Source organism: Corapipo altera, unplaced genomic scaffold (genome assembly GCF_003945725.1).
Source record: "Corapipo altera isolate COAL_440 unplaced genomic scaffold, ASM394572v1 46, whole genome shotgun sequence".
In the NCBI taxonomy this organism is placed as follows: Eukaryota; Metazoa; Chordata; class Aves; order Passeriformes; family Pipridae; genus Corapipo; species Corapipo altera.
This window is the reverse complement of record NW_020884883.1, coordinates 8,986,826-9,008,730: the sequence shown is the minus strand read 5'-3', so window position 1 is coordinate 9,008,730 and position 21,905 is coordinate 8,986,826. Positions and strand designations below refer to the sequence as shown.

General features: G+C 42.2%; 2 protein-coding genes across 3 annotated transcripts in view; one reads left to right on the top strand and one right to left on the bottom strand.

Annotated features, from left to right (window-relative positions):
• The window catches only part of PDIA6 (protein disulfide isomerase family A member 6), a 15,540-nt gene extending 12,233 nt beyond the window's left edge, over positions 1-3,307 (top strand). Inside the window, exons 12-13 of the mRNA XM_027640948.1 lie at positions 872-968; positions 1,712-3,307. Coding sequence (XP_027496749.1) covers positions 872-968; positions 1,712-1,780 — 166 coding nt within the window. The 3' untranslated portion in view covers positions 1,781-3,307. The remainder of the gene's footprint in view (positions 1-871; positions 969-1,711) is intronic.
• ATP6V1C2 (ATPase H+ transporting V1 subunit C2) lies at positions 3,227-21,905 on the bottom strand. 2 transcript variants are annotated; one of them, XM_027640950.1, is made up of 13 exons: positions 21,864-21,905; positions 20,867-21,084; positions 19,234-19,301; positions 14,753-14,838; positions 10,484-10,578; positions 9,694-9,785; positions 7,948-8,046; positions 6,840-6,908; positions 5,862-5,954; positions 5,346-5,439; positions 4,938-5,035; positions 4,383-4,512; positions 3,227-3,600 (listed from the first exon to the last, which is right to left on the bottom strand). In XM_027640950.1, exons 2-13 carry the CDS (start codon positions 20,993-20,995, stop codon positions 3,505-3,507), a joined length of 1,149 nt encoding a protein of 382 aa, XP_027496751.1. In that variant the 5' UTR covers positions 20,996-21,084; positions 21,864-21,905; the 3' UTR covers positions 3,227-3,504. The 2 variants fall into 2 exon arrangements, with proteins under 2 accessions (XP_027496751.1, XP_027496750.1); XM_027640949.1 differs by lacking the exon at positions 21,864-21,905 and adding an exon at positions 21,201-21,676.

The following is a 21,905-nucleotide window of genomic DNA, read 5'->3' as shown; positions in this document are numbered from 1 at the left end:
TCTCAGACATCGCACATTCTCTTAGTCTATAAAATCCATCTTAGTGAAGCCTCTCCTGGGGAGGGTGGATGGTACTTCCAGAACACAACAGTCAATTTAACAGCTTATATTGTTGGGTAATTGGTTTGGTATTGTCTTTCCACGCTTCAGCTCAGCTGTGCTGCCTAGACAAAGTATAATCACAGTTGGTGTGGCTGGCTGCTAACTCTGCTGCTGTAGGCAGCTTCTGTAATCTAATAGGCAGTCTCAGCAGTGTTGACTACAAGTAAGGAAACTGGCACTGTGAAGAGCACAAAAATTATGGAATCCACCTAGGGAGGAATGCTAATTCAGTCTTATTTGCCTCTGAAAGAATGCAAAGGGATTAGCTCCTCAGGGTTTTAATGCTGGGCTTTTTGAGCAAGCCTAACTAGCAAGGGCAGGATGGAGTGTCTCAGAGGCTGGTTACCTTGTACCCATTGGAAGCCGTGGAGGCTTATTCTTCACTAAAAAAGATAGGTGGTAATTTTGAGTAACAGTTGCAGGTGACTTCCACAAATAGAATTGTAGACTTTCCTTGGAGTTGCCTTAAGTGATAAACAACGTACTGTTAAATGTCTGTACTTATCCATGATTGTTACACTGCTGAAATATGAAATAGTGTAGTCACAGATGTCTTTGGATCCAATTGTAAATTTTCAATGCTGCTTTAAGGGCTCTGTCATTTTCTGCTTCTCAATTTGAAAAGTTTTTGCTTCCAAAAGACAGTTCAGATCTGCTTGAAGAGATGAAATCTTAAAGTTGACTTCCTTTTATCTGAAGCAGGCACTGTTCCAGGTGGAGGAAGGCTGGAGAAGTTTCTGAACTTTAACTTTTACATGTTTTTTCTCAGGGAACTCTCTGTTGGTCGTGGCTCTACAGCACCAGTGGGTGGTGGAGCTTTCCCCAAAATTCATTCAGTTGAACCTTGGGATGGCAAAGATGGTGAGGTAAGAGATGCTCCATTTCTAAAAGTGCTGATGAACTGCTGGGTTCAGAAGTGACAGAATAGAGTAACTAAGAACTGTCAATGTGAAAATTCTTGTTCTTACAAGATTTTGGCAAGTTTTGTTGATGGGTTTGCATTATCTAAATCCTGCCAGCAGACCAAACGCCAAATTGATTGTCTGACTGTGGACCAGATGCTCCTGCCTAGCTGTTAGGATGTGATCTGAAAGTTGAATCCCTTGAGGAAGAAGTGTATTAGCAGTGCTGAGTAAGGGAGGTGGTAGTGCATGCATTCAAGACCCCAGTGTTGTGGAGGCTTTGGTTCTGTGGTATGCTGACCTTGGCACCAAGGTCTTACTGTCAGAAAGTTCATCGGGTAAAGCCTGTGTAATAAATAACACAGTGACTCAGTGGACATTGTTAAAGTTCAACATTGCTGTAAAAAACAAAGTTACTGCAGTCCTTAGATCTACTTCAGACAAATAAAAGCACGGAATATGGTAGTAGTTTTGTTACAGAGCTTACTTGTATTGTCTTCATCTGGAGTATTTTTATTAGTAGAAAACAAGCCTCAGTCTAAACTCTGATCACTTGTCCTGTGCTTAATGCACTTTTAGTTTTATGAATGAAAGAGATGACGGGAGGGAGCTTCACTCTCAGGATGAAGTAAGAATATTTCTAAGTCAGGGATCTCCTGGCATTAAGTACTTCTAAATACATGCTCAAAACCTTCCCTTTTTCACAGCTTCCAGTTGAAGATGACATTGATCTCAGTGATGTGGATCTGGATGACTGGGATAAAGATGAACTGTGAGATCTTCAGGAAACTTTTTTTCTTGGGAGAGTTTGCGCAGCAGTTTGCAGCCTGGATCACAATCAGACGGATATTCCAGTGGCCTTTATGTGGAGAATAGCACATGACAAACTGTGCTGTTGATGCACTGCAGCAGTGGACTGTACGCATCTCAAGAAAACATTGCAGAAATTCTATGAATTGTCATAACCAGTAAACTTGATTGTATTCTGTGTTACAAATATTTTGAGGACAACATGGATATTTCTTTGGAACATCTTGGTTTTTATTTTGTGGATAGTGTGCTGTTTGAGTGTTACTGGAGGCTGTTAGTGTAACCAATGTTAAATGTAATTTTTTTTTTTTTCATGGAGGTGGAACCTGGTCAGCTTCTGTTTCAATTAAAGAATAAAATATTTTTTGACACACAGTGTTAGTCTTGTATAGAGTAAGAAAGGTGCACATGATACAGGCTGTCCTGTTTTGGATGACTCTTGAAAAATGAACTGTAGAATAGAGAGGCTTGTGCAGATGGGAGTCCTAAGCCACCCCCTTGCTGTGAGATCTTGACAGTTTGGCCTAAAGCCTGATTAGATGGACAATCTTAGTTTAAATGCTCTTTAGTCTTCCTTTTCTTATTGCTTCTCAGGGGCTTTCTCTTTCTTTGTGCCAGACTTCATAAGATCATTAATACAATGGAAGTGCGGTTGCTGCTGCAATGGGAGATGCTGGGAGCTGTTGGTCTTTCCCCTGGATTAGTAGTGAAGCTAATCCCCATTTTAGGGCATGAGGATTTCCAGGTGCTATTAGAAAACCACCCTGGTGCTCTCTCCAGCAAATTGGGTAATGTTTCTTCACTTCCCATCTGACATTGTTTTGATCTGAAATTGCTATTTCCTTGGAAGCGGAACTGGGAATAGGGATGTTTACTGATGCTTTTTTAATAAAAATACTATTATTTTATTGCTCTCCATGTCTTGTATATTGGTGTCTAGTGAAGTGACCCTCATGTGAAGAGCTTGTTTGTAAGTGAGGAATGAAAGAGCTGAAAGTTTCCCCTTCTTTCAAGGAAATAACCTAATATGGATGTTTGTCATCGGGTGTCTGTAAGAGATTGCCTGTAGCTCATCCCTGTGAAAGGCAGTGTCAGAACCAGCAGCAACTTTGCTGATTTGGTGCAAGAGATGTGTCTGACTCTTAAGTCATCCCAGCAGATGAGATCTAATGGAACTGTTTTAACTGAATTATCTTTGCAAAAACTAGACTCACGAGTACTTGGGACTATAAGTCATACTACAGTAAGCTCCTCAGCATTTTTGAGGATCTTTCCTCTTAAGCTTTTGGCATTTTTTTTGTTAAATTAAAAGAACTTTGGACTTTTCTCTGATGCTTTCTACTTTTTCTGTTTGGGTATTTTTTTGTTAGAAAAACAGGACTGTATATACTTAGTAGACCCATTAGCCACCATTTTTTTAAATTGTTTTATTTCAAGTCCTGTAGATACTCCATCTTTGTAATTTACCAAAAAAAATAAATACTACCATAGTACCTCCTGCCTCTGAAATATTTTTTTTGTAAAACTATGAATAAGGAATATTTATATTGAAGTCACTGTAAAAATTATTGGTAGGAAGATCATCCTGCTACAGCATCTGCATTTTAATTTGACTTTCAGCAGCTAAAGATCGTTTTACTATAACATAAGAGTCTTGAAAATTAATAGATGAAGCTTGAGCAATTTTTCTTTAACTGCAGTCAAGAAGACTGAGGTCAATCTTGAAATAGACATAAGGATAGTATTCTTGGTTACTCAGTTGTAAGCCAGGGATGTCCATGCCAGGCTGGAAAAGGAAATAATATGACTTTAGTGGCAGTAAACAAACTGTTGTGCAGTTCGAAGCTACAGGGGATTGCTTTTGTGCTCCTCTCCTACATTTGCCACTGAGAATCTGGTCTTTGCTTGTTTCAGGCTGTCTAACATAACTGGCATTGAGAATTCAGGCTTCATTGTCATGAACTTGTAGCAATTTTGTGTGCATCAGCTCTAGAGCAACTCATCTCTTTGTCCTCCCTTTGCATAGTGGGAATCATACTTGCTGGTTTTAGGCTGTTTTGAAGGCCTGCTAGTTTATTTATTCCTTTAGCCTAAAATGTTTCTGCACTCAAGATCTGGGAAAGGTGAAAGCAAGTACTGCTTGCTTAAGGCCTAGGTTATTTATGAATGACGGCCTTTTACAGGGAACAGGGGTGTCACAGTCCTAGTGTTTAGCTCCAAATTAATTTTTCTTGCTGGTGTTGATCTGAATGTTTATAAAGGTCTTTAAGCCTTTTATGCAGAGGAACTGCCATAATTGAGCAGACCTATTTTGTTCTGGTAGCTGTGAACATCAGATGCTGCAACAGAAAATACACGCAATCTTTATGCATCTGCTTCACAATCTGAGCCTAACTGTTACCCTAATCCAGTCTGTAACCACCAGGGACTAGAGCTGCACCTAGGGCTTCTAGCTCCTAGCACTGCAAGATGTGAGGACGTGCATGCTGGAGCCCCTGGGCAGTGGAAGTTTCATTTGGCTAAACTGAGGCAAGCTACAGCATGTGCACTTGCAGTTCAAATACATACGTCCATTATACTTGCTGCTGCAACTTCATCCAGGTGTTTGAAGACCACGTTTAGGACATCTCTCAGGCGTTTTACAGACTTCTTATTTGGTTGCAACAGCATTGCTTGGAAATTTACTGGAAGGCCATACCTTGAAACACATCAACATACACGATCATCTGCTGCGAAGGGACACAGGTCTCTGCTCCTGCCCTTCGCCCTCCTCAGCCTCCAGGCATGCCAGCTGATGGTGTGTTGCAGAAACAATGCTGCCTCCTGATTGGAAAGCATTTTCTTTTTGAAGCCAAAAGTCAACTAAATAGTGTCCTTGTTTTCCATTTCCCTGTGAGTGCCCCCAAAGAACTGTTTTTCATCAAATTTGTGTGTCACCTTTTTTGTGAACATCTGTATTGTCTCCCTTGAGCTCCTGGAATAAAGTGTGCAAGGGACACACCTTGACCAACACAAAACAGGGTGTGTAAGGGTTCCACCCACAAAGGAACTGCACCAGGAAGAGAACTGTACGTTTTGACTTTCACAGCAATCTCTGCCTGCACTGTATGTTTACTCACTTACCTCAGGACAGATTCAACAAAAACTCTTAAGGCTTTCACATGAATCCAAGCCACAAATGCTTCACTGAAGTTCACTTTCAGCCAGCGCAGTAATGGGCCCTATGAGAACAGACACAACAGTACTGTGATCCCCTTGCTGAGTGAAGCAGCCCTATAGCTAACACACCACTGAGGTCATCATGGGCTGCTGGGACAGATCCCAGGCACCTGGTCGTGACTCCCAGTTTATCAGAAACTCAAATTATTTTGGGCAAATCATGTTATTTATCCCATGCCTCAGTTTTATGGGCTAAATGGAGCTCACAGGAGACTGTTGGAACCATAAAGCCATTTCTGAGTGAGAGATGCTTAGGCACGCTGGTAGCAAAGGCTGCATTTATGTAGGCCATCAGCTTGAGGGGCTACTTACATATTGTTGTTTCTTATCAGAAGCTAATTTCATCAGCTCTTCCTTTTCACATTTCAGCTCCTTCTCATCATAATAAAATTCTCGAACCATGAACCTACAATTGAATGACATTTGCTCTCACAAGCTGTATGTAGTCCAGGCAAAATGCACACTCATTTCTTTTGCCTCTGGAGAAGCAGGTACAGAAAGTTGTAGCCATTTAACAAGCTAAAGTATGTGGAGGGTGGGAGTTGAAGTCACTCCTAGAAAGCCAGCTTCCTGCTATCAGTAGCATGAGACCAGGAAGGACAATTCCGGGATCTGTAGTTTGGTGCTTTAGGAACAGGATCATTGATTCTCCTGCCACAGCTCCTTCCCACCCTGCGTTGTCAGTGGCTTTAGGGCCAACAGCATCCCAAGCAGTCAAGAAGTCACAAAACTCAGTGATGGATTTAGCATACTGCACATAGAATAAACTTCACCTTACCCCCATTATGTCTCATTAGCCTGCCCTGACTAGCAGTCATTGTTACTTACCTGTTCTCCCTGGCTTTAGCCTTGAAGTCATCCATCACTTTTCTAAATAGGGTCACGGTGAAGAGTCCTCCCTCTGCATCCTCAGCAATCATTCTGTGGGAGGGAAATCCACTGCTGTAATTTGTCATGGCAAATCCCTCACGCCTTTTTTACCTTCCTCACCTTCCTCTTTTGCAGTTCTCTTTATTTTCATTTATGATACTGAACAACACCCTGCTTTTTGAAAACTGTTGTGACTGAAACAGGGAACAAAGACTTTACCAGCACCGGCTTCTCTATCTCCAATGTAAAACTCAATGAGTTAAGTTCCTGAACCCACTGTAGTACACACATTCTGCCTGCCTGATTTGTCTGTGTTTCCTGGTAGTGTTCCCCCACCTTTCCATGCACTTGTGTTTTTGAGACAGGCAGTAGCAAACAGCTTGCTTCCACTTCTTCCAGTTCAGGTCATAGCACTGTCAGCTTTTGTGCCCTGGACTGAACCTCGTGGTCTGCGTGAGCTGAGCAGTGGAATATTTAAGGTGAAAGGATAAGTTAATATGGCATTTGCTAATGCAAATGATAGTATGCTGAATTATTCTATTGTACTGCAAGAAGCAATTAAAATGCAAACTTAGTGTTTGATCTTCTTGCAAAGTAGTTTCCATAAAGTTGTATGTGATTGCGTATGTTTGAATTATGCCTTGATTATTGTAGCAAATTGTCTGTTTTACACAAAAAAACAAAGGCAATGGTTGAAAGTAGAAAGAAATAGATTACTTGAAAAAGGAACAACAAGCTAATTGTAATAAAATTATTTTTTTCTTTTCTTTCATCTGCACTTCCCTTCAACAGAGTAATTTCTAGTTTCAATTGAAAATATGTTAATGTGGAGCCTATGCATTAGATAAGTGATTCCTTCCAGGATCCAGCAATCTGCCTGAAATATAGCAGGGATCTCTGGAACAAACAGGGAGCTTAATTTGGAACTTCACTTACTTGGTGGAGCGAGGCACTACCATATCTGAGAGGGATTCATAGGTCTTCTGCCACTGTATGTAGCTTGACCTTTGAGCAACACAAAACAAAGCACAGTAAATAAATACTATACACTGGAAAGCAAATGTATTGATATATGTAGTTAATTAAGCTAATGGCTTAGGGTAGAAGGGTTGGAGTTCTTTGTGTTGGGTTATGTCATTAAGATACCCTAAGCCTCTCCTATCCTTTCCTCTCTTAGTCACCAGCTGAGATGTTTCCCTCAATGCTACACCCTCAGTTTTCACTTGGGTCTTAGCTTGAAGAAGGGTTCATAACAGGAAGCTGATGGTGGGAAGAACATGGCTTTTGGCACATACTTCCAGGTTGCCACACAGTGTCCCATCCTCCAGGACCCCTACCATGGGTAAGTGTGGTGCATCTGCTGTGTGCAACCCCAGAGCTGATCCAGTGCTAGACTGTAATCATGGTGAGTGCCAGCACTGGGAGAAAGGGATCTGGGGGATGGTAAGAGTTTGCAAAGCAAGAAGTCTGTTTTTAGGAGGAATCTGAAAGAATGTGCAAATAATAAACTCAATAAACTTATCTCAGCTTTTTGTAACCTGTGATACATACAGAAAAGTGATGGTGCCTTATGTGTGTGTTGGGACAGGGCTATATGGAGGGGGAAACTTTCGTGTAGGCTTCTGAGGAGGACACTGTATAACTTTCGCGACTGATGGCAGTGGCAGTCATCCTGCATGTAGGCACTTGCAGATGCAGTGTATGGCCAGCAGAGGCTGTGAGTTGGACAGGTTACGGCTATGCTCCGGTAAGAGTCTGTTTTTCTTTTAGCTCATACTATTCGGGAGGTTGATTGAGAACGCACTCGTAACCATTAAAAACCCACATCCCAATTCTGTCCTGCTACAGTTTTGGAGCAGTCTTTGTCTCCTTTTGTGCCAGCACCACTCTTGGCAGAAACCATTCTTCTTTGCTAACAGCTCCACCCATGTCCCAGCCACAGCGCTGATGAGGTGCCCCAACCTGACTCAGCATTGCCCGGTCCGGTGTTTGGGCCTGAAACTCAACACCACATCAAGCATCTGTGCACACACTATTGCCTTACTTTGGCACCACGACGAGCAGTGTGATAAGATACTCAGAATCCAGAACAAAGTCTTCTTTATGCACTATGTCTGCCAGGGTCCGGGTCAGCAGATTTCCCCTACGGTGAAAAAGGCAAAGTAAAAATAACACTAGCAGGAACTCGGCAGCAGCACACTGGAGGTATTGTGCTGTGGGTGGAGTTGTTAATAGTGTATCCTGGAGTAGAAGAGGGCCAAGAAGGAGGTGGCTAAAGGACACAGCTACACCTCTGAAATGGCCATTTCATTATTTTTACTGCAAGAAAAAGGATCAAAAACCAACTAATACTAACGACAGAATATTGGTGACTAGCATGAGGCTAGTTTATGCCCTTTATATGAAACTATACCATTCTGCTGCCTTTGTTTCTACAGTAGGGGTGTAGATGCTCAGGAAGTGCACATCTTCTTCCAGTCATTACCACTTCCTGAGGGAGACACCTGCTTTCTCAGGAAGCCTGTTGAACTGCTTGTGTGACCAGGCTTCAGGCAGAGCAAGCTGTGTTAGGACAGACCTAGGCTATCAAAGCAACACTGGCATATCTGGACTGCCATGGCCAAGCACACTTAGACACTTCCTGCTGAAGGGCAGTGAGAGCAGCAGTCTCATGCATGGGTGGGACCTGCAGGAGGTCTTCACAGACTAAGCCCACTTGATCATATTAATTCCTAGGAGATGTAGATGGCCAGGGTTGACTGGGCATGGCTGGAAGGCACCAAGTGTGTATGACAAGAAAGGAATCATCCTTCCTGTCACTGGGCAAAAGTGAAAAGGACCTAAACCAGTAGTTTCTAAATATTAATTAACTGGCCAGTAACTTATTAGGTGTTTGTTCAACCCAAGCTATCTGGCACAGTTAGACACCAGAGTTGTCAGCATATAAAGGTGAATGAAATGGTGAGAGGAAGATAGGCCTTGATCACAAGGTCTCCGTTCTTCCCCCTCATCACCTGGCTGGAGGCCTGGCCAGCAGGATGCCAACCTGGCTGGCTGCAGGGTCAGGAGGGCAAGGACTGGTGTCCTGTGCCCAGATCCTGAATATGAAACAGTGGCACATATAAGCATATGTTGGGTGAGGGCTTGCACAGCATCATCTAAGTTGCTTTGAATTTACTACTTACTGGATTTTACCATTCTCCCCAATGATATCCTAGAAAAAAACCCAGGTATCAGCACTGACAGAGGTAAAGACCATAAGCAGACGAAGACAGGAGAGAGAACATTTGGGAAGCCCGAACAGTGCATTACCTGAACCAACAGAACGAAACAAAGAAAAGAAAAATATAAGTGGGATGCTGATGAGGTGCAGGAACAAGCAAGACAGAGCTGTTTCCTATGGGAGCTCTGCAAATCCTGTTCAGAACACAGAACACAGCTCTGTCTGGCAAAGGAATCCACCAGCTGACACTGCTCATCTAATTTCTGACTCCCTGAAGTCCCATCAGAACAATACAGTGCATTTAGTTTTGACTCTTTCCAAGACTGCCTGCTCACACTGCCAATAAAATCCCATTAGGAACGGCACTGTCCCTGAGCTGATTTTGAGACACGCTGATTACACCAGCTTTCCTATCACTGATATTCACTGTGTCTGCAGCTACTCAGCATGCCCCAAAGTCAGAAAAGTGTTCCCACCAGAACACACATGGTCCTCTGCACAGCAATAGGTGTGGGCTCACACTGCCCTCAGTTCAGCCATGCAGCATCCCTAATGCAAAATACTTACATAGTTTTTTTCTCCAGGCTTTGCAAATTTCCTTTAATGTTGTTGTACACAGCTGATCGAGTCTTCAGGTCTGTTTCTATTTGAGTCACTTGCTAAAACAAAGTAAAAAAAAGTGACTCAACACAGTGCTGGTGGCCTTGTTCTCACCTCCATCCCACTGCCACTGCACCTTAACGCAAACACACAGCTGTCAGCCCCCCTAAAACCACTTGGATTGTGGGCAAGAGGGAACCGGTGTCAGACCTCCCTCATGGCAAAGGCCTCTGCAGAAAGTAGGATTCAGTCAGCTGTTGCTGTTAGTGTGCCAAAGCTGTACCTAAGGGGCAAGTTCATGGTTTCATTTGTTACCTGCATTGAACAACACATCACACCTTTCTGAATGAACTGACAGTGTAAATAATTCATCCAGCCTGCAGGCATTTGATTTAATGTCAGACCAACAATTTCACAAAAAACCCTCCAAGATGGAGAATAATATGACAGTATATGAAAAAAATAAAGTTTTACAATTAAGGGGATTAAAGTGCACAAAACACATCAATATACTGTAGTAAATCTGACTAAGTGCCATATACTTACAGATTGGTTAGGTTTCAATGTACGTATCATTACAATTGCAGTAGAAATTAAAATAATATAAACTGCTTCAGTGTGAAGTGTTTGCTTCTGAGCTTGTTCCTGGCCAAGCCAAAGGCAAAGTTTCCACTGATTGCAATGAGAGGAGGGATCACAACCTGCCGAAAGACATGCTTCCCCACGACGACATCTTAAAATTTGGATTGCAATTTACCTTTGCTAATGCTTCTGATATATTCTTCAGCGGCTGCTTTATGGGATATTTGGCCATGTCCCACTCAAACCGTGTCAAGTAGCTAATTAGGTCAACTGAAAATGCAAAGAGATGCATGAAAGCAGATAGTGTATCAGACAGCCAAAGTTTGGGTGGTACTTCCCAGCTATAGCTTAGGCATAACTTTGATTATTTTTAAAGACAGGACTGAACCAGAACCTCTGAATTCTTATAGAGATTTGATCTAAATCAAATCCACACAGATCACATGCCCAATCTAATCACCATTCTAAACATGCCCAAACTTAGAAATTGAACCAGAAATCTTTACTGCCTTACACCTAGCAGTATAGAAAAAGTGTAAAATTATCTGTATCAGCAGGACACACAGTTGTAGAGACATTCTTCTTCACAGTAGAAACAGTTTTGTGTAATCTCAATCTCGATTTCTGCAATATGCCTGAATTTAATCCCAGCAAGAGCTATCAGAAAAATACTTCATGCCCAGGACAAGCAGTAATATTCAGGGTGGTTGAGAGCTTCATCAAGGGTATTAAGAGCATAGCAGATGTCACTTCTCTGTGATTCAATCAAGTGCTCACTAGAAATCAAACAAATTCAGATGTGATGACAAATTTCTCACTGATTTTGTGCACAGAAGTTTCCATCTCACAAAAAGCTATAGAGTATTTATATAAATGGATAAATCCAGTCACAGCATCCAACAACAGAAATTCACAGCAAGGCTCTGTGCATGCAACCCCCAAAACAAGGCACCCTCGGACCATAGGGAGCCATGGCTTCTTCCCAGAATCAAGAGGAGACGACACATACAACATCCAGCTCCTAGAACAGGATCGTCCTGTTTGAAGATCAGGGCTCCTTGATGTTCAAAAACAGTAAGGCTTAGTACATTATGGTACCAACTAAGGAATTCTCCTCCAGCAGCTCATGAAATCAAACAGCTCTTTGCCTGAGCCCTGAGAGCCCTTTGGATGCCGAACACACCACTACACAGTGTTCTTGCACAACTTTATAGGATGAGGTAAAGTCATGCATCCTGCCACAACAAGCAAAGGGGATGGAACTGCCCCCTAAAGGTTAAGAAGGCGAGGGGAAGGCAGCAGGCACAGTCTCAAGGTTTAGACAAAGAGGCCAGAGGCCCTGCCACCTGAAGGGTGAGCTCCCTTCCAGACCAGGGGAGTAAATATGGAGAATATCTGGGAAGTTGCACTGAGGCAATAGGGAGCAAAACAAGCTCAAGGTGCCAAGTAAAAGGATGTGCATGCTGAGGTCCTTAAGTGCTCTCTGCTGCCTTGTCCAGGGAGTGTATTCAGTTCCACAGTGAGGTTTGAGCACAATTTCTTGTGGGCTGGACTTTGAGGGTAAGGGCAAAACTTTATGAACCAAAGTGCATGAGAAGGAATGTGAAAAATTGTGTCATTGCCATATTAGCAGGCTGAGGGTACTACCCTGTTATGTGTGACACCAAATACCCTTGGCAGGAGAGCACTATCCTTTCCATGGGCTTCTCTCACCCCACAACAGAGTCAGTTTACCCTATTAGATTTCCGAAGCATGGAAAGTCTTATGCTAGGAGGGAACAGGCTTCTTAGCAAGGGATAAACTGCCTAGAAAGCAGAGAGCACTGGCACGGTGGTGTTCTCCCCCTCTTTCTAAAACCACGTCTGTGTCAATGTCCCCCACATCCAATCGGCAGGAGTCACAAGGCAAAGATCCAATGCTTCCTGCTAATGTCTAATCAGGAATGAGCAAATTCTCCTGCACACAGAGGGTGCAGAAAAGGTGCAAAACTGCAGAAGGCAGGGAGAGCTATGGCACAGCTCTCGTGTGCACAGTTCTCCAGCAGTGCTTGCTCATGTTCTCTGTGGGGAAGGCAGAGAGGTCAAAAATACTTCAGCAACAGAGTTCACACAGCATTTTCAAGCAAGGGGTACACAGCACAAGGATTTCACCCCGCTGCCTCTCTTCTAAGCTTGCGTGCTTAGGCCTTGCTAAATACAGTGGGGATGAAACCTGCAAAGAGCACGGCATTACCGGGCTGTGCAGAGGAACATTGTATTCACAGGCTCTTTAAAGACACACACTGACCTATTTATAGCTGATGAGATATAAAAGTTCCCCAAAGAACTTCACATGCCCTTTCTATCCTCACATTCCTTAATTCTCCGCAGAATCCAGATGTTGGACAGTTAAACACAGCATGAGTTCTCAGTCCAGGTTTTCAAGCTCACTCCTGAGCAGTACTCTGGCACTGGTGCAGGTTAGTTAAGCAGCCTGATCTTGGGGATGGCACAAACTACTGTGAACTACACTAGCAGACCTGAGTGTAAATTGCCAAGCACCCTTAGAATCCTGATGCTCATGGAATGGCATCCCTGGGATTTATGGGACCTGTCAAGTCACTTCTAAAAGACTTCACATAGCTGCCCACCCAGGAGAGATGATTCCTACCAGCTCACAGCTGTCCAGGAACTCCACAGCCTAAATCTCTCACAATCTAATTTACACACTCAGCTCTAAGAGGCAGTGTTAGACACTTTCCCTTCAAAACACTTAATTCTTCAAAATTGTTATGCTTCCCACTTTGCTTTGTTTTGCGCTCACTATAAAGAATGGAGTTATTCTACCACTTATTCAATTTTAAAATTCATTTGGGTTTAACATTACCATAAATGGAAGAGAATTTGGTATGAATCTTTGAAGAAAAGCTTTAATTACATTTCACATTTTTTATTCTGTCATAAGCAAGAAAGCTTGCTTATGCTGTTACGATATATTAAAAATTTTTTCTTACCCAAATATACATTTCTCTCGGTAAGAGAGAAATTTCCACATGGCTGCTTTCAACTGTTGCCCACTGAAAAACTCTGTGTGTGTACGCTCACATAACTAAAAGTGCTGTATTTTTTAGTACTTTGCACTTTTCTTCATACAAATCTAACAAAAAATTTAGACACACAGCCACCACCTAACTGCTATCAGAATTATATACAACTGAGCTAAAATCAGTGTAACTTAAAGTTTGAGTTGGGATGGTCTAATAGTCTGAAACCGGACCATGAAGCAAGAAATCAGGTCTTATAATTTTGTTTCTAATTTCACGACCTCAAGGAAGTCCTTGAGTTCACAAACTCAAGGAAGTCTGAAAGGACTTTAGAGTCTTTTTGCTAATCAAAAAGGAAAGGAGGAAGACTTGGTGCAGCAAAGTTGCTGCTGCTTATGAAGACTGACACTGGAAGATATTAGGGGAATCCTCACATGCTAAAGCTGACTTCATTTTTTAAGATGCAGTGAATAATCTTGGAAAGGTTAATGTCCTAATTTAATATGATTTGTTTGGATGACCAAACCCAGACAGAGGAGAGAAATTAGTAACACACAAGTAATTGTCATATCCTAATACCACACATGAAGAGCTGATATGAAAACAAAATGGTGTAAAAAGGGGAAACAAAGGAAATTAATGAAACCTGTTGTTTCTCAAGTCATAGCGATATAATGATCAAGCTATGAGGTTGTTACTTGAGAAATCCATCGTAACCTGATCACTGTATCTCTACAACCAGACCAAGACCTGTGTCTAGCACTAATACACACAAATGCATGCATGTGACAACACCACAATCATCAGTCAACATACTTTTGAGACATTTCATTTTATCCTTTAGCCCTGAAACACAGTAAGTGGGATTATTGTATTTTTTAAACAGCTGCACTCATCACACATCAGTTTTATGTCATGCAAGGACATCTCTAAAAGAACTTCCTTCCCCATCCTTTACCCATACAGGTCTGAAGTACAACATTGTAGACAGTCAAAGTGCACTCTTAAGTTTATTCAAAAGCATCATTCTACAAGTTTGTAATTAGCATGTGTAACACATCCAATTTTGTTGTACTTTTTCAGGATAGCTGGGGAATGCAAATCAGTAACAGATCACTGACAGATGTCACACAGCCATACAGAATGAGATTTAGGTGCCCATAAGAGATCAAGCCCAGGCAGGGCACAGAAATGTGCTAGGTCATTTTAGGAGTGAAGGAGGATGTCTCTTGCTTTCCTCTTCATCCAAAGTTAGCTTCTGCTAACTTTGAGAAAAATGGGAGCAGGCTAAACATGTTCTTATAAAATGTTGCTGTGGCTGTCCTTTCTGAAGTGTGAGAGTTTCAATTCCACATATTCATATTCTAAAACAAACAAAGGCAGCATCAATGCATTAAAAATCCCACATTCACAGCACCTACCTCCATTGGCCAGAAGATTTTCTTGGACTTTATCTTTTGAGTCCTCTATAACTTCTCCTATGTACTGGGCTATTTTCTTTATTACGCTTAGGTGTAACAAGAAAACTGTGTTAGTGAAATTGTAACAAAATTGTAACAAAACAGCTATCACAATAATCTAATAAACACAGAGATGCCCAAACAAAACACCTGAAGCAAGGCAGGTTACTTTGCAATTCAAATGATGATAAAAGAATCTATGATATACTGCAGAACTAAATTTCTTATCTCTTAAATACATTGATCTCTGCAAAAACACAGGTAATGTCATTTATCCAGTGCTCTAGACTGATCAAGATTCAGTCTTCTCTACACTCATTACATTCATAGCAGAAACCAGAAAGGCAAGAAACCCATGTTTAAAACCCCAAAGGTGATGAAGGAACAGAAGGCTACATACAGACAACATTGACTGAAAATTCGTTCCCTAGAATGCCAAAGAAACTCTAAGGGTTGCTGAGAGAAGGTTCTTATAAAGTATTCGGGGGTAAATGGCAGTGTTCACTTGTTTGACAGGGAGAATTTACTTCTTGTTCTTTTTCTTTAGGGGATTCTTTCTCTCTTATCCTTTAAGGTATAGGAGAACTAGACTGAAATCCTTCTGCCCGATTCAGAGTAGTGATTTGAACAGAGCCCCTCCTGGAGAACACTATCTCCACACAGTTACTTATTCTTTGCTGATTTAAAAAAATGGATTCATGAAGTCCCTCCAGCAGTAGATCCCCCTGTCTCTAGTCAAAGTACCTGTCTCATACAGGCTAAGAGATTTTCTGGTTGTTCAAGTATCCTTCTGCACTCAGAGATATTCACAGAATTTGGCTTTCAGTTCCCTAACTGTTCCAGGTTGACTACACACTGTAAAAAAAAAAAAAACAGCAGCTACAAAGCAACTGCCTGATCATGAAATTGGTGGAGACATGAAGTGAACATAATCTTTGGCACAGTGATAGGGAGCATAATTGCAGGCTTCTTATCCCTTTCTTTCCTTCCTGAGGGGAGACTACTACAGCTACAGATGAGCTGCAGACTGAAAGGGCACCTAGAGTGTTTGGACAATGTATCTTGTGACATCCTGTGGTTTTCAAGAGCTCAGGAATAGGACTTTGGGCCAGGTACAGTCTTCCCTGGTATGAGGAAAACATCAGAGAAAAGGATTTTCATTCATGTGCTGCAAAGCAGTTACATCTATCTCTATTCCTGTGAAAAAACTTACAGTCTTTGGAAAGGTTTTCTAGTCCTGCGACAGGGAGGAAAAAGATGAGATTGCTGATGCTGCCAAGAATGCAGTAGTTAGAATTCATGCTGTTTGAGATCATTCAGTCTGAAGAAGAGAAGATCTTATTTTGACCTTTCAATATATAAAAGGGGCTTATATGACAGCTGGAGAGAAGCTTTTTACCAGCACCTGTACTGACAGGACAAGAGGTAACAGGTTTAAAGTGAGAGTAGATTTAGACTGGACACAAAAGAAGAAATTCTTTACTGTGAGGGTGATGAGGCACTGGAACAGGTTGACCAGAGAAGCTGTGGATGCCCTACAACTGGAAGCATTCAAGGCCAGATTGGATGGGGCTTTGAGCAATCTGGTCTAGTGGAAGGTGTGCCTGCCCATGGCAGGGTGGTTGGACGATCTTTAAAGAACCCTTTCAACCCATAGCATTCTTCTGTTACCCTGGACAGGAGCAGTTCAGTTTCTGTAGGAGGAATTTACACCACTGGGCTCCAGTTCACATCCCTCTCACAGAGCTGCTGCAGTTTTTCACTATCTACATGCAGCCCCTTAGGGACTTGGTGCCAGCAGAGGGTTGCTGGAGTACAGCATGTGTTGCCCACACTCTGGCTGTGGGGAGGTTGAGGGATCCAGGGAGTGGTTCCCTGCCAGCTGTGACCTTTCCAAGCATTTCTGAAAATTTCAGCTGGTAGATACAGCTGGTTTTTGTCCTCTTTCATGATGCTCAGGGAGCTCAAAGGAACTTGGAACAATAGTTGGTAAGACCAATAGAAGGAGTCTATAGATCTTACGGAGAAAGTCCATGGAGAAGTGTATAAACCAGGAGATTTTCCAAAGTAGCTTTCCAAAGTAGCTGTTTCACTGAGTGAGCAGCTTTCACAGTCAACACTTAAAACCTCTGCCTTTAGATGAGATGAATCCCACCTTGAGGAAATATCATGCTCAAATGATGCTTTAAAAAGGAAAGGGTTTCAGCTAAACTGCTTCAAGAAGTAGTAGTAAAAACCCATAAAAAGAATAACTCCATTTAACCTATTGTTACCTCTTGACTTTCACATTTTGCTTCTGCAAGTGCTGCAATGTCATTACCTTCCAAAAAAAAGTCAAAGTCTTTAAGTGATACTGAAAATGAAAAGGTGCTACCAGCCAGGCCTCCAAAACACTACAGGGAGCAGAAGTCCTGAAATCTGAGGCTGCTGCCAAATGCTCTGCCAACAGAGAACAGGGAGAACCCCCAGTTAACAGTGACCCAGAGGACTGTCAATATGAGAGAGCTCCATGCTACCACAGGGTGACATGGAAAAACACTCTTCCTCCCTGAGTAAATAAATAATAAAAGTATGTGGAAACAATAGCTCCTGCAAGCTCTTGCCCCTTCTCTCTGTCCTGGCAGGAGGCAGCGCTGACAGGTTTGCACTGCCTGGCTTTACTGGCAGCTGTGTTTATCCAGCAACAGTTCAGCAGGCAGCTCTTTCAGAGGAGCTCAGGTCATCTGAACAGGCTTGTAACCCTCTGGATGCCATTTATGTCAATCAAGTGTGAGTGCTTGGCATTTTAACCCCTGAATCACAATTCAGACATAAACCTTAGGCATTTATTTAATGCAAAATGCTTTTGTATGTCCTTGTGGGACTCAATCTGCTAATACATTTGGTTTTTCTCTTGTGTTGATGAATCTATGTTGATTATTAGCTGTTACTATCCTAATGCTTTTTCATTATTTTTCAATGCATCCCTCTTATTTTTAAATGTTGTTGATCCTTCTTGGTTACCTATCTTGATAGGCAAATGGGACAAAAGGAAGAGTCCTTGCCTCAGCAGATAACAGTGGAAGGGCCTCACTGTTGCTTGCCTATCTGCTACCCTGGCTAGAGACACCTTCCATGAGAAAAGTTAGCAGGTATTGGCACTGTCTCTTCCCAGATTCACCCCCATTCCCATTTCCTTCTCTACAGTATGAGCCAGAGGCCTGAACATGTTTACAAAGAATATGGGGCAGTATTTTCGGCAGGGTCACTATGGAGATGCTTTTCTTGACTAATTAAGTTGCTCTGTCCTGCTAGAAATCCTGAAAAAGCAATATGGTTTAGTTTTAGGTAGTCTTTCAATGCAAGATATGAATCATATTCTATGCTCCTAGAAACATCAATGTTGTGTGCAGTCCAGAGTGATCAAATGTAATCATCCTAATACAGACTTCAGATAGCACCAGTAAAATTAAAAGAAAAAAAATTCTATGGAGAAATGTATTGTAGCAGACCTACTTTGACCCAAACTGCCCAGCCTAGATGCCAACAGTTTCTGTCAGGGTTTCTGTATGTGTTTGCAACTGCCTGATAAAAACCTATGAAAGGATTGAGCATATTTAGATAAGCAAATCCTTTTCAGTCTGGACTGGGAGAAAAAAGGCTAAAAGCCCCAGAGCTAACACATGACCAAAACTACATGTGTTCATAGTTGCATGCTTCCAAAGCAAAAAATAGAACAAAGCAGAAAAACCCAGCAGCTTATACTTTCATTTTCTCAAACTCTACTTTGTGCCATGAAGCATCTTACAACCTGGCATTTTCTCAGCTTGCTACAATATATTATTCTTTGTACATCCAGGTCAGTTTGGTCCAAAAGGCAAACTTGGCAATGGTCAGCAAGTCATGGTCAGATCATGCAAGTCTTTGCTTGAGTAGGTTTTATACAATGTGAGTCAATATTCTGGCTTTCAAGGAGTTTAAAAGCCTGAAAGGGAGAGGTTTGGATTTTATTTAATCCTTAGAACTCCTATATCTGTTTGCAAAGGGACAGAAGGCTCTACAGAAATACTCTGTGAAAACAAGATCAGGAAGGGTTTCACATTCTCTAAAAGCTGTTTTATTAAGTTTCTGGATGGGGGAGGAAGAATGTTCTTAAACGAACAAACAAAAAACTCAACTTTTTAAGCAGTTTCCTTTTGAGAAACTGCTTTCCTAGCACTGCCACTCAAATCACTGTGCAGAGAAAACTATCACAGATTCCATTCAGCTAAATTTTAAGGAATCATCCTTTCCTTATGATGACTTCATGACAATCAACACAAGGGTTAAACAAAGCCTACCCACTTTAGTCCAGCTGTAGTCCAGGCTGAACTGAGTCAGACTGAGGTGAACACAAGGACATACCATCTCATAAAAACAATGTCTGTTTCTCATTTGTAGATAGTAAATAAGATCTAGTTTACCTTTCAGCAAAGCCATCAAGTTTTCCCAACTCATCTGACAGACCAACAAGAGCATCCAGTGTCCCCACCTGTGCAAAAGATGAGAATTAGGTGAAAGATGCACAACTCTGCCTAAGGCTTCTGTTGGTAGAGCCTTAAGGAGACTGATTTGTGCTTAACACTCGTGAATTCAATAGTTTGGCTGAACTTTATCTACTTTGTGGAAAATAGTAGCAATTCCTTTACCCAGGACCTAGGGCATAAAAAGCCTTTTCCAATAAAGGAAAAAAATACGTGTAGTCTCAAGATCACACATCACTGTCTTCCTGTTTTCATTTCATCCTGTATCATTCATTGAGCTGCATAGTCTTTAACCTGATAAAACAATGACTAGAAATGCACAAAAATAATGCACACATACAAACAAGTCAGATGTACTGAGAGAACCTAGAGAAGCAGGACTTAGAGACCCTAAGACAGAGGGTCTCTGTCTGAGTTTTTGCTATTACCGAAGATTAAGTGTCTCACAAAGCCATTTCCGACCAACATCTGCTTTTTGTATGACTCAGTCACCATCCTGTATTTATGGTATTGCAGTATATTGCTAAACCTTTTCTTCTAATGCTGCCAGCTCAACATTATGAAGGGTCAAGCTGAGGGAGAAGAAAAAAATTTTATATAGAACAAACAGCAGAATGTGAATGGGTGTCTTCAGATACTCCAGATGCTTTAGTTCCTTTAGCATAAGCAGACTCACACTACCACCAGTTGGGCAAGGTCCACAGATGGTAAAAATAAGGTCCATAGATGGTAAAAATAATATCGATCTCAGGTGTGTATGCAAAAAGCAACATTACCAGTCTGAAACATTCGTGTGACAATTCAGTAGGTTATTACTTGAGAACAGGCCATGCTCCCCTGTTACTTGGATCCTTATGTACTTGGAAGAGCTCAAGTTATAACTGTTAACAATCTTTTTGGATTAAAGGCAGATCCTGGGTGCACTAAGTGTAGCATTGTTAAGTGATGGGTGATGACAACTCCCCAAGGAATCAAGTTCTACATCTGTGGTAGCTCTATTGACTTCAATACAGCAGATCTTGATTTCCCCATAGCCACCATTGAAACAGAAATACAAGTGCAGATCTCATAAAATAATTTTTAAAATCATGGATTAATACCCTTTGAATTTATATGATATCATGAAGCTTGATAATGCAGCTGAATAAACACACACATCAATTTCCTAAGGACTAATGTGCATGGTAGCACTGCTTTCTCTGTCAGCAGTGTTACTGCTGTGGTTCTAGCTACTCCCTTTGCATTAGCAATCCATCATGTAAAGTGCTGTATGTCTTTCATGACTAGGAGCAAATTGCTCATGGAATGCAAGAGATTAGTTATTTAACTGATAATGTACCCTTCCAATGTGAAGGTCAGCTTTGAGCACAATGACTTACTTCTCTCTGATCAATTTTCAGTTGACTGAACACAACTCATCCCCCAACCACAGTCTTCTTCTATTCTCTGCATGTTATCCCGAAAGATAAATCCCATGTTTATCCTAAAGGATAAATCCCACAGTTATCCCAAAAGTCTTTAGCCCTAGCTAGTGCTGCTGTATTGCCCACACACAAACCCCTTCTTCACTTACCTTTAAGTCTGGAATATGGAATTTGCTGTTGCTGGACAGGTTGGATTTAGATGTCACAGTGTTCATTCTCTCCCATGCCTGCAGATTTGTTTTATCTCCTGGAGCAGAAATTAGCCAGAACTCTGACATTATCTAGTATTTTTCCTTCACTCCTGCTCACTGCAGAAACTCAAAGCAGGTAAGTGGTTGAAAAAGCACTGCACAAAGCGTGCTCTTCCCTAAGAACAGAAAGAGTTAGAATAGATCACTGATTTATTTTTTTTTTTTTTGTTTTTTTTCAGAAACACCAGGAGAGTGAGTCAGTCCTATGTCTCAGGCTGAAATGGAACATGACCTTCCCCAGAATGTCACGGAAAGAGTGTGACTGTTCTTTCCTTCTCAGGGTTGATCCATCCAGTTTCTGAATGAAGAAATGAAGCTTCCTCCTCCCCTTTTCCCTCCCAGCCTGTTCCATTTGCCTTGCACTGTACGTCCAGTCACCACTGGGGAGTCTGGGGACTTCACCAAACCACCCAAACGTAATAAAGCATTTCTGCTTGATAACTATTCATTCTCAAATTGTTGGATACTTGTAGGGAAAACTGAAAGCAAGACCTCTGCTGAACATAAAGGTTGCAAAAGATGCCACTGGCAAGAATGGAATATTGCTTTCCCCTGTGTTTTTTCTTCCCCGGTTGGATAGGAAGGAGCTGGAAGAAGGCAGGTCCTGGAGTACGGAGACGGTATCGTCACACCACCACAGACAGAACAGTCGCGAGAACCCGGAGGGGGGACCAGCTACTGTGGCGTGAAGCGAACAGATGAGGGCAGGAGAGCGAGCAGCGGGCACCGCAATCCCCCGTCCTTCCCGAGGGCTACCCCGGGGCACCTCCGACTCACGCCCTCGCTCTCTGGTGCACGGGACAAAGCAGGTGTGACACTGGCCCCTGGGCACCGACCGCTGTCAGCGCGGGTGTGGGGAATGTGGGGGATGCCGGGTCTCTTCCCGCTGCCTCACCTGCCCGCGCTGCTCCCTGTGCCCGCCGCTCCCGGTCCGGCG